The sequence below is a fragment of the Pteropus vampyrus genome, unplaced genomic scaffold (genome assembly GCF_000151845.1).
Source record: "Pteropus vampyrus isolate Shadow unplaced genomic scaffold, Pvam_2.0 Scaffold1, whole genome shotgun sequence".
Classification (NCBI taxonomy): Eukaryota; Metazoa; Chordata; class Mammalia; order Chiroptera; family Pteropodidae; genus Pteropus; species Pteropus vampyrus.
This window is the reverse complement of record NW_011888782.1, coordinates 1,425,526-1,440,246: the sequence shown is the minus strand read 5'-3', so window position 1 is coordinate 1,440,246 and position 14,721 is coordinate 1,425,526. Positions and strand designations below refer to the sequence as shown.

The following is a 14,721-nucleotide window of genomic DNA, read 5'->3' as shown; positions in this document are numbered from 1 at the left end:
ATATTTCACCATTACATATTTTCATAATAGCTTTTATCTTTTCTTCCAGCATTTATCATCTCTTGTTTAATGTCTGTGTTATGCTACAGTATAAGCTCTGTAGGAGTATAAGCCCTGTCTTGTTCTTTCTTTTACTTTCAATGGTTCTCCAGGTGCCTAACCTATTATTAGTTATCTGATAATTATTTGTTAACTGAATGAATGAATGTACCATGTTACTTCCCTACCCTCAGTGAACGAACTGAAACCTAATACCTTAAAATAGCAGCTTGTGGGGAGAGCGGTGGTAATATCTGTGAACAGCTTGAAATAATATGCAAAATTTTCTGGGTATGCCCATCTTGTTTTGTCTATAGTTCTCTTAATTCCCAAAGGGATCCATTAAAAAAAAAAAAAAAAAAAAAGCTAAAAGTCACTGCTTTAGGAAAAGGCCTCCAAAGTAGTGTTTTATTCTAATATACTTAGGATCTCAACTTTACAAAAAAAAGTTTATTCCCTCTGACTTAATTTTAATTCCACAGACTTTTCCGTGGCATTCCCTTGGCATACTTTAGAAGCTTAGAATTTTTCAGGATCAGGTTCTGTAGAAGCTCAGCGAGAAGATAAGGAGGGGCATCAAGTTAAGGATTGATGCAAAGTGCCATGGTACTTCAAGAAGCGAGATAACAGAAGTAATTCATCAAATATATTCTGTTCATACAATACTTACCTTTTCAGCTGGAAGGATGTGCTGTTTCATAAAATACTTTACCCTAGTAAGAACTTCTTGGCCTCGCCTAGTCTGTACAAACAATCCTTGGGTAGTATCAATTTGTGGTAGTGTAGTTCTAAAAGATTTTGTAAGAAAAAAAATGTTATGAAGATATCCCAAATTCTTATTATATATTTCTGAATATAATGTGAAGTCTTCTCTAGCTCCCCAAAAACAGCCCTCGGAAAGAGTTACCATATTTTGGAATTTTTAAAGTCTTGCATATTATGAAGTAAATGCAGAATCACTTTATTTTGAACTTCAAACTTTAATGCTTAAAGCACTATTTGGGGAAAACATAAGCCTGGCATGACCCCAATCAATGATAGTTTTGAATCTTCATTGAATCACTTGTTAAATTTGTGTACCAAAGAAACTGAACATAAATTTAATAATTATTTTTGTATAAGCCTCACAAATGCAACTGTTGGATGTTATTATAAACAAGACCTGTAAAGAGCCACATCATCAGTTGTTATATTGTGGTGATCACAAACATCCATCTGTAAAATGAGCTGTAAAACAACTGCCCTAATGTTATGCCACAAGTACTTGTGGCTTGGGCAGAATTTCCAGGGACAGCATCATCCACACATTCAGTAAGTGCTATATATCACACCATTTAAATGGAAGTGTGATTGGGAAAGTATAGTAGATGTGCTCCACTGATGGAGACATGGATTTCAGAGATGCGTATGAAATGTCTCAATAAAATTTGTAATTTTAAATGGGTATATATAAGTAACAAATATCGGAAAGAAACATTTAAGAGTTTTATCTATATCCTTAAAATACTTTTAATCATAAATGTGGGTAATTTTCTTCATATTTGAGGTCAGTTTATTTTCAGGCAGATAAGAGATTTACCAAACAGAATATCGCGATTGGCAGCAACAATCCTGGTGTAAGAAATGAAAACAATCCCTATTCCCCTAAAGTTTGTAAACTTCACAAACTTAATAAAGGCTCTAATTTGAGTTAGCCAAGCACCCTATTTTGCTTACCTTTTTGAGAGCTGCAATCCAGTTTCTGCCAGAGGTTGCACTTCATTGGCAAACAGAACGCTATTCTCAGATACATTATTTCCCAGAAGATATCTACTATATACTCCCTATAATTAACATAAAGCAATTAAAATTCATTGAAAACCATTCTTCAGCTATCCAGTCTTTCCAATTTCCCAGTTATATGAGTGACTAAATTTACAAGGTACCAAGATATACATCAGATTAGCAATTCTATTAATTTACATGAAGAAATCATTTAAAGAATCATACTTGGATCATCTGTTAACACATTTTCATCCTGACAGAACTGTAACTGAAATTCAAACCAAACTCGCACATGAGCTCAGCAGTTACTGAAGATGCCAAATGGCAAGTTATATCATCTCTAAAGATCACTGTTCTCCAATCACAGTGGGGGAAAATCTCAATAAACGAAAACAAAATCGGACACTATAAAACCAAAGAGAAGGCAATCAAATGACCTCTAAAAATATTTTATCTCCCTTTTGGACCCCTACTTTAGGTGAAACTGTCTCCTTTGAACAGTGTTAGTTGAATGCTAAGCAGTTTTTCTTTCTTAATTATCCATATTCTGTACTTCCAACATAATATACTCTCCTTTCCCCTGCCTCCCCACCAAAACGCAATCAACTGAATTTCATTAGTTTATTTCTTTATATAATCCTTTGTGTAATAAAATACTAACAGTCTTTCCATCATTTCTAATTTCATCTTTCTAATTAGAATGGAATGTTTATGATCATCTCTAAGGCTACTACTATAGTTTATGACATATATATTAATTTCAATCATAACTCATGTCAAACTTTTATTTGAAATGAAAATCCAATGAACTTTAAATTTGAAGCCTATCTGGTAACTGATTTGTGAGAACTGATGAATACAGAAACATACTGTAAATCCTATTTTGAGAAACCCATCTAATCAACTTGATTAATATAATTAACATGATTGTAAAATACAGGATGATATGCAGCACAACTATTTCCTAGAAGACATTTCAGTTGTTCGTGGATAGCATGAACTCTGAGGACAAAGAAAATAACCATACTGTTCCTTAATTCTTCTTTTCCCATTTCTTTGGTTTCTAAAATTTCTTATTTACCTGTTCTTCCTCCAAGCCCTAGCCCCTTGCCACTTATGAAGTATATCAATTTCTTAAATAAGCCCCCAAGATTCAAAGTACTGAAACTGAAACTGAATTACAAGAATACATTTGTTTAAACAGTATTTTTAAAAAAACAACTGAATTTATGCTAAATTTCCTCTCAAAATAATCACATAAATATGTTGTTAAAAAATGGAAAAATTTACTCACCTATTCACTCAAACATATATATTAAGAGGCTACTATATGCTAGGTACTTGTGCTAGGCTTTGAGAAGTTCAAAAATAATTCTTTCCTCATAATCAAACCTGGTTTATAGTCTGAAACAGACATCATTAAAAGATTTTAGCTCTTTCTTACATTGGATGTTCAGGATATAGTCAGTTCTCACATGCTTCTCTTTTTGTCATTATGTCTTTCTCTCTTCCTTCCTCCATCTTTTAAGTTTATTATACCAAACAGAGATAATACATTTTGCTACTCATCTTTTTTCCTTGCCGAATTCCTATTCTGGATTTATATTTCACCCATGTCTGGTATTTGTCATTAAGAGAAGGCAAACGACTTAAGGATAAAGAATATAAAACCCCTGAAGATAAGAAAATACCATCAACAGTACATTTATAAATAATGGTGAAATACATGTTAAAAACAATTAATTACCTGTATGATTCCAGCCATTTTAAGACATGAAAGAGCAAGAAAGAAATTCCAATTAGGAAGACTGTGATTAATTCCTCTGCAGCGGCAGTATATTGAAATTAGTTCTTCCATTGACGGTATCCCTATAAAAACAGCACATACTATAAACTTTAATTAAAATCTCATGATGAATATTTTAAAGTGTCATAATACTGCATATGCACATAAAACTAAATATAATAACCATTAGTCCACTTAACGAAACATGTTCTAAATGTTGATTTCCAAAAGAACACTATGTACAAAGGGTTACATTTTGTCATAAATTACTAAAAGTGAAATGCTACAGTCAGAAAAGTCAATAAAGAATAAAATATTTAGAAACATTTCAAGAAACAAAAGCTATCTACGACTGCATAATTTAATTCTATTTTTAAATTATGAGGAATAATAAAGATAATTTTATATTACAGCAATTCAAGCAACATTATTTTTTCTTGCAAATAAGAACCTTGCTTTGTCAATGAAACTGTCTTCGGCCAAAAGTAGAACAGGCAGAGGTAAGCTAAGTCTGACAAAGGATGACCAATGGTTGAAAGCTCCCAATCCAGTACAGCAATAACTCGAGTCTGTAATTAAAATTAAAAAGGTTTAAACATTAAATCGAAAATTAAAATAATCAAATAAATGAAATAGAATACATTCAAAACCACATTTTCCATCAAAAGCAAAGCGGAGGCCATAGTCTGCAGTCTTTACACACAGTGGCACATCTCATTTATTAAACTAATTAGTCTTGATTGTGTAGAGCCAAGTCCTCTGATTCCATTACTGGCCATCTTATTTTACAGTCTTAATATCTCTACTAATAAGCAGAGGCAAACGCAGTTGAAATCTCCCACTGGGAATAACTGTGGTAAAGAAGTAATTCTAATAATTATTATAATTTAAGAATCTGTGTTATGCCATATATAATTAAGAGTTTGTTCTGGTAATGAAACTTACTACACAACAAATATTACACTCTTACGGCAACAGTAATTTTTTAAGTAAGTCATTTCACACTGTAGATACAAAAATATAATTGTTATAAAAGATGCTGTTTGTTTTAGGAATATAAAGTCCACCATTATATAGCAACATAACAGTCATGTCATTTGGAACCAATAAAATAGAAAGGTTTCCTCATTTTACTTTGTAATAATATGTAACAAAGAAATATATACCTTTATGTTAAGAACACAAGACATTCAACTATAAATACAAGTGGAAAAAACAATTTGCAGACTATGTAGTGTTTTCGTTTAAATGGTAAAGCTATATATGAATACTCAAAGATGGAATGATATACACCAAACTGAGAGCAATGGCTGTGGTTACTTCAAGGGATTAAGGCAGAAGGGACAGGGTATAGGAAGGGGAACCTCTATTGGAGGTTTCTGTATAGCAGCGGTCCCCAACCTTTTTGGCATCAGGGACCAGGGCTCCTTTGAGAATCTAATTCCCAATGATCTGAGGTGGAGCTGAGGCAGTGATGCTAGTGCTGGGGAGTGGCTCTCTTGCCCACCATTTACCTCCTGCTGTGTGGCCCAGTTCCTAACAAGCCACGGACCGATATTGTTCTGCGACTCGGGGTTTGGGGACCCCTGAGAGAAGTGACATGATAGGATTTGCATTTTGAGGGTCACTCTGGCTGCTATGTTTTGAATAAACTGTAGGAGGGCCAGTGAGGAGGCTGCAGCAATAATCTAGACAAGATTATCCAAGCCAGATAAAACGGCAGAACTTATTTGGGCAATACAAATTACTGGGTTTCATGCCTTACTCTTCTGGCACTCTTGTACACATTATTGTAGCTTTGTGGAAAAATGTGGCCTTTGGAATCAGATAGATCTATATTCAAATCCTAGCTCCATCATTTACTAGCTGTGTAACTCTAGACAAGCTAGTTAACCTCTCCGACCCTTTCTCAGCCATAACATACATCTCTTGCACAGAGTTAAGTGTGACAATTAACTGAGGGTAGGAAATGTGTTTACCAGTCCATAGCAAAGTACATGGCACATAGTAGGTAGCCAACATGTATTCATTCAATGAATAATTACAGAGCCTGGCATATAGCAAGCAATCAAATTTTTTTTATCAAGACTATGGTAAAAATTAATCATTTCTCCATTTGACTTTATAAGGCCTTTTATTGTTGTGGTTATGTTGTATTATATGTTACCATACTAGCTAGATTTGACAAGTTAAAAAAAAAAGATTGGGTGTATTTTTCTCTATACTATTGTGGTTATTTCTGTGCTCCTAACATCCAAAAAAAAGAAGATGAGACATTTATGCTATAAATGTTTACCTTTTTTTTCAGTGAAAATTAACTCCTATGGAGTTAAGTTTAAAGATATTTGAAACATTTTTTAGATAATTACACAAAGCTATGAAACAACAGTCAATGAGAAAAGGTGATGGTTCATTAAATTGTATCGATTAGTATAAATTAATTAGCAATAGTTTATTAGAATCTTGTCTATGTATGTTTCTGTACAGAGCAATAAAAAGTTCAGCATAACTCTTAGTGGTTGAGATGAACATTTACTAGTTCATCTTGCTGCTTAAGAACTTATTAATGATTTCTGATAGTTATTCTGAAACCTCAGCACAACTGAAGGCTTTTTTTGCTGATATGTTCTACATTGAGTTTTATTTCTCTATGTATGCTTTTGGCGTTACTGAATTTTATTAACATATATGTATTTTTACCTTTTCAGAACAAAAGAAACATATGAAATCTGACAGGACAAACAGTAGATGAAGAAGGCAGATGAAACTAGGAGTAAGGTTATCACATAAAATTGAGTATCATGGGTCATTATATAGTTGTTAGTGTAGACAGTAAAAATTGCTCTGATTTGCCTATGGAAAAAAAAAGTGTGAAGCATGATTAGTCACAATGTTTATAGTGTGTATACATTAAAAAAAATCAGATGTTCAAGAGTGACAATTTTTCTTGACAATGAGGCTTAAGAAAAATGTCACCTATCAATCTACATGAAAGAGGTATTATGTAGATGGCTGAAATGTCTTCAACAACATCAAGAGAACTTCAAGGGGCACATAATCCCCAGAGAGCAGCTTGTGCTGGAAACTAACTAAAAGGACAAAAATGAGTCAAGTAGAAGGCAAGACCATACGCTGAGAGTCAGGGTCTAGATGAGAAAAGCAACTTGAAGGTTTGAGAAGAACAGAAAAGGTGCAAAAAAGCCATTTTTTAAAGGAGTCCCGGGTATTATGAAGAGACAAATTTATAGCTTTGATGAAATTATGCAGCATATATATATGTCCCAGACACGGCTAACCTGACTTTATGACTATTCTGCAGCAAAACTATGATGACCCAAGATCAGGGTTGGAGATTATGTAAAGTCAAGGAGTGAGAAGATTCTGGAACAATAAGTAATATAAGGTCAGGAAACTTTATAATTCATATTGCACACATCCACAGTCAAAAAATTATTAATTCAATTAATAATAAAAAAGGTAGTTTTTTAAGTGATTGATCGTGCCTACATGGGCCAGGCAGGATAAGAAGTCTTCTAAAGTAAGAGTAACCAAATTTACAGCCTCTCAGGGGTGGTGTAAAGAAATAAGAGAAGTAGAAGGTGAAGAAGGCATGGTCAAAGACTAGGCGTTTAAATTCCTAGATCACTGAAATTAACCAGTTCCAGTAGAGATGAGAAGCAGGACAGTGGAGAAGGAATTATACATACAGTATTGGAAGTCTGCAGACCTGAGTTCAAAACCTGGCTTTACTACCAAAGAGCATTTACTAAACAGTATTTTAAAAATATCTGTAAAGTAGAAAGACTGAAAAACCCAATCCCCACGTCTTTTCTAGCAATAAAATTAAATTTTACTACTATGCTTTTCTCCAACTACACTGACATTTTAGAGACAGTGGGGGAAAATTAAAAAGAAAAAGTCATTAAAATACAAGTTTTGTTTTTCATATCAAACCATTCTTTTCTTCATATGTTAATACATAGAAACTGCAAGGCAGATTACTTCTGAAGAACCAGTGTACATATATTTGTTATCTTAAATACATCTGATGACTAATAGATATAGATGAAATATCTATGAGTTTATCTGTTTCTATTAAAACATATTTGACTTTCAAATTGAAATGGCAATATGTACATGAAACTCCAAAATCTTAAACATGTCTCTGCCAGATGGGTAAGATTTATATTTAGAAAATTAACAGTATTTTCCAGGAAAATTGGATTTCTTTTGAACATTTCAGTGAGCATGTTACACTGCTGAAATACAAGCTCAAACATGCTTCAAATACTTTATATACAAGTATCTGGAAAATAACTAGGGATTGCAACATTGAGTAATATGCTTTTGTTTTGCTATACCCTTTAGTAACCCTTGACTGGCTAACCACACACATTCTTGGAAGATTTCTCAGTTAAAATTGTTTTTGTTTTCTTTCTTGTTTGGTTTTCTGATGATAAAAATAAAATATGCTGTTTTTCAAAAAAAAAAAATTCAAGTCTATGGCCATGCCACGCTGAACATGCCCAATCTCATCTGATCTCGGAAGCTAAGCAGGGTCGGGCCTGGTTAGTACTTGGATGGGAGACCACCTAGGAAGATCTAGTGCTGTAGCCATTAAAAACAAAAATTAACAACAAAATAAATTCAATAAAACCTCAAAACTTAAACATCACAGGAATGTACAATTTAAAAGTCTCTTATGATTTATCCATTCCCTACAATTACCAAGTTTTAGTAAATATCATGAATGATTACTTTTACCGTAATATTTTTCTGAAGAATAGAGATTGATAGCCTTAGAAAAGTAGAATAGAAAAACAGCAACCCTGAAATTCTGGTGTTTTCTTCCCAATATAAAAGGCACACAATGTGAATTTCCTGGCTTTGATAACATAGTATAGTTGTGTGAGATCCATTTGAGGAATCTGGATGATGGGTACACAGGACTCCACTGTGCTATTTTTACAACTTCTTTTGAGTTTAATTATTTCAAAATAAAAAGTTAAAATAAAAATTGAGGGACAGAGAAGCGTTAAATAATTTGCTTTAAGGTCACGCTGCTAGAGAATAAAAATTAAGTATAAATATTGAGATGGAAATAGTGATTAACTAAAATCAATTCTTTCAACATAGATTAATGCAGAAACATGTAACCACCTGCCACATAAATGAATAAGATTCAATCACTATAAAGGAGCTCTTAGTCTAGGACGTCCATATTTATTGAGTATCTACCATATAGAATTTAGGGACGAAGGAAAGAAAAAAATTAGACATAATCCTTACCCTCAAAGGAAAAATAAAAAGCTTTCAATCATATCCCTAGGAATATATACAGGTGAGCATATGTGTGTGTGTGTGTGTGTGTACACACACATAGTCAACACCAATTTGTGGAGTGCAATCATAAAAAAGAACGTCTAATTTCCTATTCGGTTATGAAAAAATGTTAAATGAGGTAGAAAAGATAAACTATTAACTCAAATTAAATTCTAAAATTTGAAAGCTCTTAATGCCAGTAGATAGTGGGTATCTTTTCTTCTTTGACTGCTCCTGTGGTTCACTTTGTATGATACACTTTAGCAATTGCGTATATATTGATCTCTGGTGTTCCTGAATATCTTTTATCTCCATCTGTATTTTGAGCTTATTAAGAGCTGTATTTCCTTCCCAACACCATGATCAGAGCACATAATTGGTAATGAGTAAATTCTAGTTGACTTGTACTCTGACAACCATATATTACTTCCATAAAAAATTAGCTACAATATTTATAAGAGGCAGAAACTGATTAAAACTAATAATTATAGAATTACTGAGTATACAGTAGAAGACATCTTACTAGCTACTACATAATCCTAAAACATTAAATGATAATGATATACGTAACAAATTAGTATGGCAGCTAAATAGTTTAAAGCTGTGCCTCTACCAGTTGGTTTTTTTTCTGAAAGTCTCTCCCTAACTATTGAATATTCTACTTGTCTAAAGGAAGATGATACTTGTTGGCAAACTTTAATCGTATAAGAAATAACTTTCTAATAAGAAATTAAATATTAAAAAAATAACTTTTGGGCACTTATTGTAGTTTGCTATTACTTTCAACATATGATACTAATCCTAAAATTTAAACATTTTAGTAGACAACACATAATTCAGGAGATCTAAGTCTTCATTTTTTTTCTTTGCTTAAGTAATGAATAGAAAAGAACTATAGTTATAGAACTCATAGAGAGCTCTGACGTTCAAAGATAGGCTCCTAAAATATTAATAAATCAAGTGATATAGTTCAAAAATAGATCAGATCCTGCTGTTTTAAGTTATAAACATTTACAATTTTTCCAGGTTATAAATTAGCATTCTTTAATTCTCTTACTCTATATTTAACAAAGTTAGAACTCAGAATTCATCATTGCTAATAATACTGAATGTCAACTGTAACTGAAAAATCAAAAAAAGAGCGGGGGGCAGGGAGGTGAAGGGAATAAGAGATTCAAACTTCCAAGTATAAAACGGATAAGTCATAAGGATGTAATGTACAGCATAGGGAATACAGTCAATAATATTGTGATAGAACTGTATGGTGTCAGATGGTTGTTGGTGATCACTTCTTTAGTGTCAAATAACTATGGTGTACACCTGAAACTAATATAATATTGCATTTTAGCTATATTTTAATAAAAATAAGAAAAATAAGGAATAAAAAATCATCAGTGCCGTTAACAAAAGATTATACACGTACGTAATTAATATATACTTAATTTTAATAATCAAATTGACTGTTCTAGGAAAAATTTGAACTTGTTGGGTAATGTGCTCATATGTCCTTATATTTGAACTTTCAATTGATATAGTACTACTTTGAATTATGACAACAATGCAATTTATAATGCTATTTTCCTCCTGTCCTTTTTCTATAGAAAAAGAATATGAAAACCCAGAAATTTAGCACATTAATTTAGAGCAGCTATTCCTGCTCTAAAACATCTTAGCATTCTGAGAAAACTAACAAACCCAGAAAACCATCTTCTAAGAAGCAGGACTCAGAGAACTGTAGATCTTTCACATTAATGTCAGAATACTAAGGGCCAAGTGTCTTGTCCAAAGGCATATAGGTGAGAGGAGAATTAAAGTAGTTTCCTTATTCCCACCACACTCCTCCAATTCTAGGTAGTCCTCACTGTCAGTGTTCACAGGAGGAGGGTTATAGTTTTGATTTGTTGTGCTCTTTATTTAAAGATTACACTGTATACATTAAGCAAAGCAAGGTTACATTAATCTCATGCAATTCTTCAGGTCTCAAATAAGGCTTTTGGAATTCTGTTTTTTTCTGAACTTATAATAATCAAATAAAAAATTCTTTATGAGATAGGAAAAAGAAATGAAAACAAATCAGAAGAAAGAACATGGACATTTATAAACTACATATTTTTAGATAAAAAATGTTTTTGAAGAAAACAGTAACATGCATATAAATTCCCAAAGCCTATTTAAACAGTAAATCTGATATCACTCAAGATTAGACCCATCCTTAAAGGCAGGCAGTTACTTATGCCAGAAAATCTGCAGGACTCATTTCTAAAAATTTTGAGTGGTGGATATAGGAGAAGAGTGAGGATGGGTTGGACTCCTTAGTACTTGTGCTCTAACTCAGAGCTACTTAATTTATTGTAAACATGGCTTAAAGTACCTCTGTAGGGTGGAAAACTATGTTATCTAGTTTGAAATCTCCATGAATTAAATTTTCTTCATTATCATTATCTGGTAAGTTTTTCATTAGCCAGTCAGATAGCTGGTTCATGGCAGGGATGTCCTGATGAGCTGCAGCTTCATATTGCTTTGTCCAGGTTGATACCTAAAGATACATAAATAAGGAAAATGATAGAGCTGAAAATGGAATGCAAGATCCAGTAATTTTTAAATTAAAACAAAATTCAATGATATCAAATTTGGTTTTATTCCTAAATGCTCAAGACAAATGACTGTGATATAGTATCAGCCTAAAACACTCATACCAGCCTAAAAACTTAAACATTTAAGTCTCTCTTCCATCTAGTTCCATTTTACTTACATAGATTTTTTTTTTAACACACACGCACGTGTACAATAGTGGCCTAAGAATCAAGAGATGTGTGCTCTGGTCTTTATTTGGTAACTATTTTGGAAGGAAAAAAAATGCATACAAATACACATACACATATAAGCATAAATAAGTATGCACAGAAAATTTCTGGAAGGGTCACTGAAAAAGGGCATACAGGGCCTAGAAAAAGAAGGGAGATTTTTACTTTTCATCTGAATACCTTATTACCTATAGAATCTTCTAAATATATTATAGGTATGAGGAGTACAAAGACTTTTTATTGTTCTGAGAATTGAATGCACAAACCAACCTATTCTCAAAGTCCTCTACTAATTGAGACATTATTACTTATCTGCTTATATTTATCGCTCTCCCCACTCCCCAAAATAACTGTAAATTTATTTTTTAATTAAATTTATAGGTTTCAAGCATATAGTTCAATAATACATCATATGTATATTGCATTGTGTGTTCACCACCCAAAGTCCGATCTCTCTCCATCACCACATACTTGACCTTCTTTCTCCTTATCTACCTAGTGCTATAAAGAGCTTCATCTTTGGAATCATATAAACCTGGGTTTAAATTATGTATAAGCCACTTAAGTGGGTATTCCTTGATAACTGCAAGCCTCAGTTTCCTCATGGGTAAAACAGAAGTAATTAATACCTATGTCTTAGAGCTGTGACAAAGATTAAAAAAGAGTAGGTCCATAATTCACCTAGCATGGGAACTAGCATATAGTGAGTGCTAGTTCTAAATCTTAGCTCTAAACCTTAGCTCCCTTCTCTAAACCTTAGCTCCCTTCTCTCTCCCCTAAGCTCCTCTTAAAAGCACAAAGGAAAACAATCCTATACACATCTGGTCTTGTTGTTTGATTTGAAATGTGCACCATCTCTTCCCTACCACTCTAGATTTTATCTTTCCTTAAGTACACAAGTGTAAGATCTCTTTCTCCCAGGAAACACTCCCCACTTAAGCAAGGGCATACTGATATCCACCCTCCGAATGGAACAGTTCTCATGATGAGCACCAAACAATTCACTACTAGATTACATAATTTTTATACCACTTTCAAGTTTCATATAAATTAGATTCATGTATAGTTCTCTCAAAAATGACCTTAAGTTCCTTTAGGAGAACTTATTTCTATTTTTTTGTATTTAATACAGCACCAACCACATATTAAACACACAGTCATGCTTAATAAATGTCTGTTAATCTAAGTTAAAGAAAATTGTATAGAAAATATATTGGTAAATTAAGTGGAGAGGCTGAAACAGCTTTAAATTTGCATTCAGGTACATGTTGTCAGTTACAGAGGCTTCTGCTGAACAAAATCTAATTTAAAAACACACAATTATTTTATGCTTAAAACACAAGTTAATCTGAAAGCTGATATTAAAAGTTATAGACAAATTTCAGAAAAAAAATTTTTAATTTGACTAATAATATATGTTATTTCCAAGAACTTGAGAAAAGAAAGCTCTTTATGTGGATGCATTACCTGTCTTTTGCAGTACCCAGCACCTATACCATATCCTTCCAGCTGCAATGAGTGTATATTCAAGGAATGTAACTGAGCCAATGTTTCTATCACAGCCACATATATGGCTGAGCGTTCTGCTGGGCTAACTTCAGGAACTGTGAAATCACGAAAGATTCGACCCTTTGGAAGCAATTACAACAGATAATTTAAAACAAGTCTTTTCATGCCATTTTTTTTGCTGTATTATTATCTCATACTGCCTGTAAAAGAAGATCAGGATAACAGTTTTGCAATCAAAACCAATTCTTTGCAAGACATGCTAGAAAAATGTTCTTTTGTGAAACACGTATAAGAGTATATATGCCAAAGAGAAATACAATATATGTCAAGATGAACTTAAAGGACAAAAACTACTTTCAAGTTAATTTTTACAAAAAAGAAAAAATTAAAACAATTTGAATTTACTGTTCTTAATGTACTGATTTCCTATTTGGAATAATTTTCCCCCCATACTGACAGGCAGTTTGGTTATTGCCATTACATATGGCTCTTTACTGACACCTGGAGGAAAATTTAAGAACAAGTCAATATGCTCTAAAAACTAAATTTGCTCCTAGTCTATTTCATCCCTCCCATATTGTGTGCGCTCAGGTTAAAACTAAAGTTTAAGCCCTTTAAAAGCAAACTAATTACCTAAAATATTGACTAATAAATTATCATTTATTAACATCTAATTTTATAATTAAAAATAAAGGCGACAACAAAGTAAGATTAAGTGTTAATTTACCTGCACATGTTCCATCACATAAAATTCTGTTCCAATAATAGAAGTATTGCTGCAGTACAACAAAGGCTTGGGAACAGAGAATCCAACTGAAAATAAAGCTTTCTGGACTTTAAATTCTCTATCAACCTAAATAGGATGATAGATTATTAAAAATCAGAAACAGAAATTTAATAACTACTTGTTAACATTAAGGACAGAATTTTGAAATAGTATCAACAAATAACCCAGAGGATAATAATTTTCTTATTATTTCCCTTAAACATAGTCTTAGTCTTAGTGCAATTATTATAATTATAAATTAGGCCAGCACTAAAAAATAATTTAATTAGGCTAAAAAGATAGACATATTCATGAGGCTTAATCCTGGCTCCAGTAATATGAAAGCAATAGTTCCTGACCACAATATTTCAAAGATATCATAAAACATCTCTTTGTTTCCACCTGTTCCCTGATGACTGGCTAACTCTTCCTCTCATGTCTCCCCAGGAGGCTCAGGTGAGTCTCTATTCTAATGCTTTGGGCATAGTCAGCTACAGGATGCTGGGGGAGGCCAGTGAGTACTGGTAGAAAGGAAAAGCACCTGATTTTTCTGGAGATCGATGGAAGAAACTTGTTTCTAAGATAGGGGTATAAGGATCCTTCTTGGTGCTTGGGGCTGCTGTGAAACTCAAGATAACTATTGGGAAAGGAGGAAATGAGAAGCAAGCCAGTACTGAATCAGGAGCCCAAATAAGAGGGAAAAGAAAAATGCATCCTCAACCAGGTCAGGT

General features: G+C 32.9%; 1 protein-coding gene and 1 pseudogene across 1 annotated transcript in view; one reads left to right on the top strand and one right to left on the bottom strand.

Moving 5' to 3' along the window:
- The window catches only part of ACAD11 (acyl-CoA dehydrogenase family member 11), a 66,219-nt gene that overhangs the window by 43,677 nt on the left and 7,821 nt on the right, over positions 1-14,721 (bottom strand). Inside the window, exons 3-9 of the mRNA XM_011367213.2 lie at positions 13,952-14,077; positions 13,183-13,344; positions 11,283-11,447; positions 4,041-4,158; positions 3,551-3,672; positions 1,756-1,862; positions 710-827 (exon numbers count right to left, since the gene is read on the bottom strand). Of these exons, the coding sequence (XP_011365515.1) occupies positions 710-827; positions 1,756-1,862; positions 3,551-3,672; positions 4,041-4,158; positions 11,283-11,447; positions 13,183-13,344; positions 13,952-14,077 (918 nt within the window). The remainder of the gene's footprint in view (positions 1-709; positions 828-1,755; positions 1,863-3,550; positions 3,673-4,040; positions 4,159-11,282; positions 11,448-13,182; positions 13,345-13,951; positions 14,078-14,721) is intronic.
- On the top strand, positions 8,088-8,206 carry LOC111736280 (annotated as a pseudogene).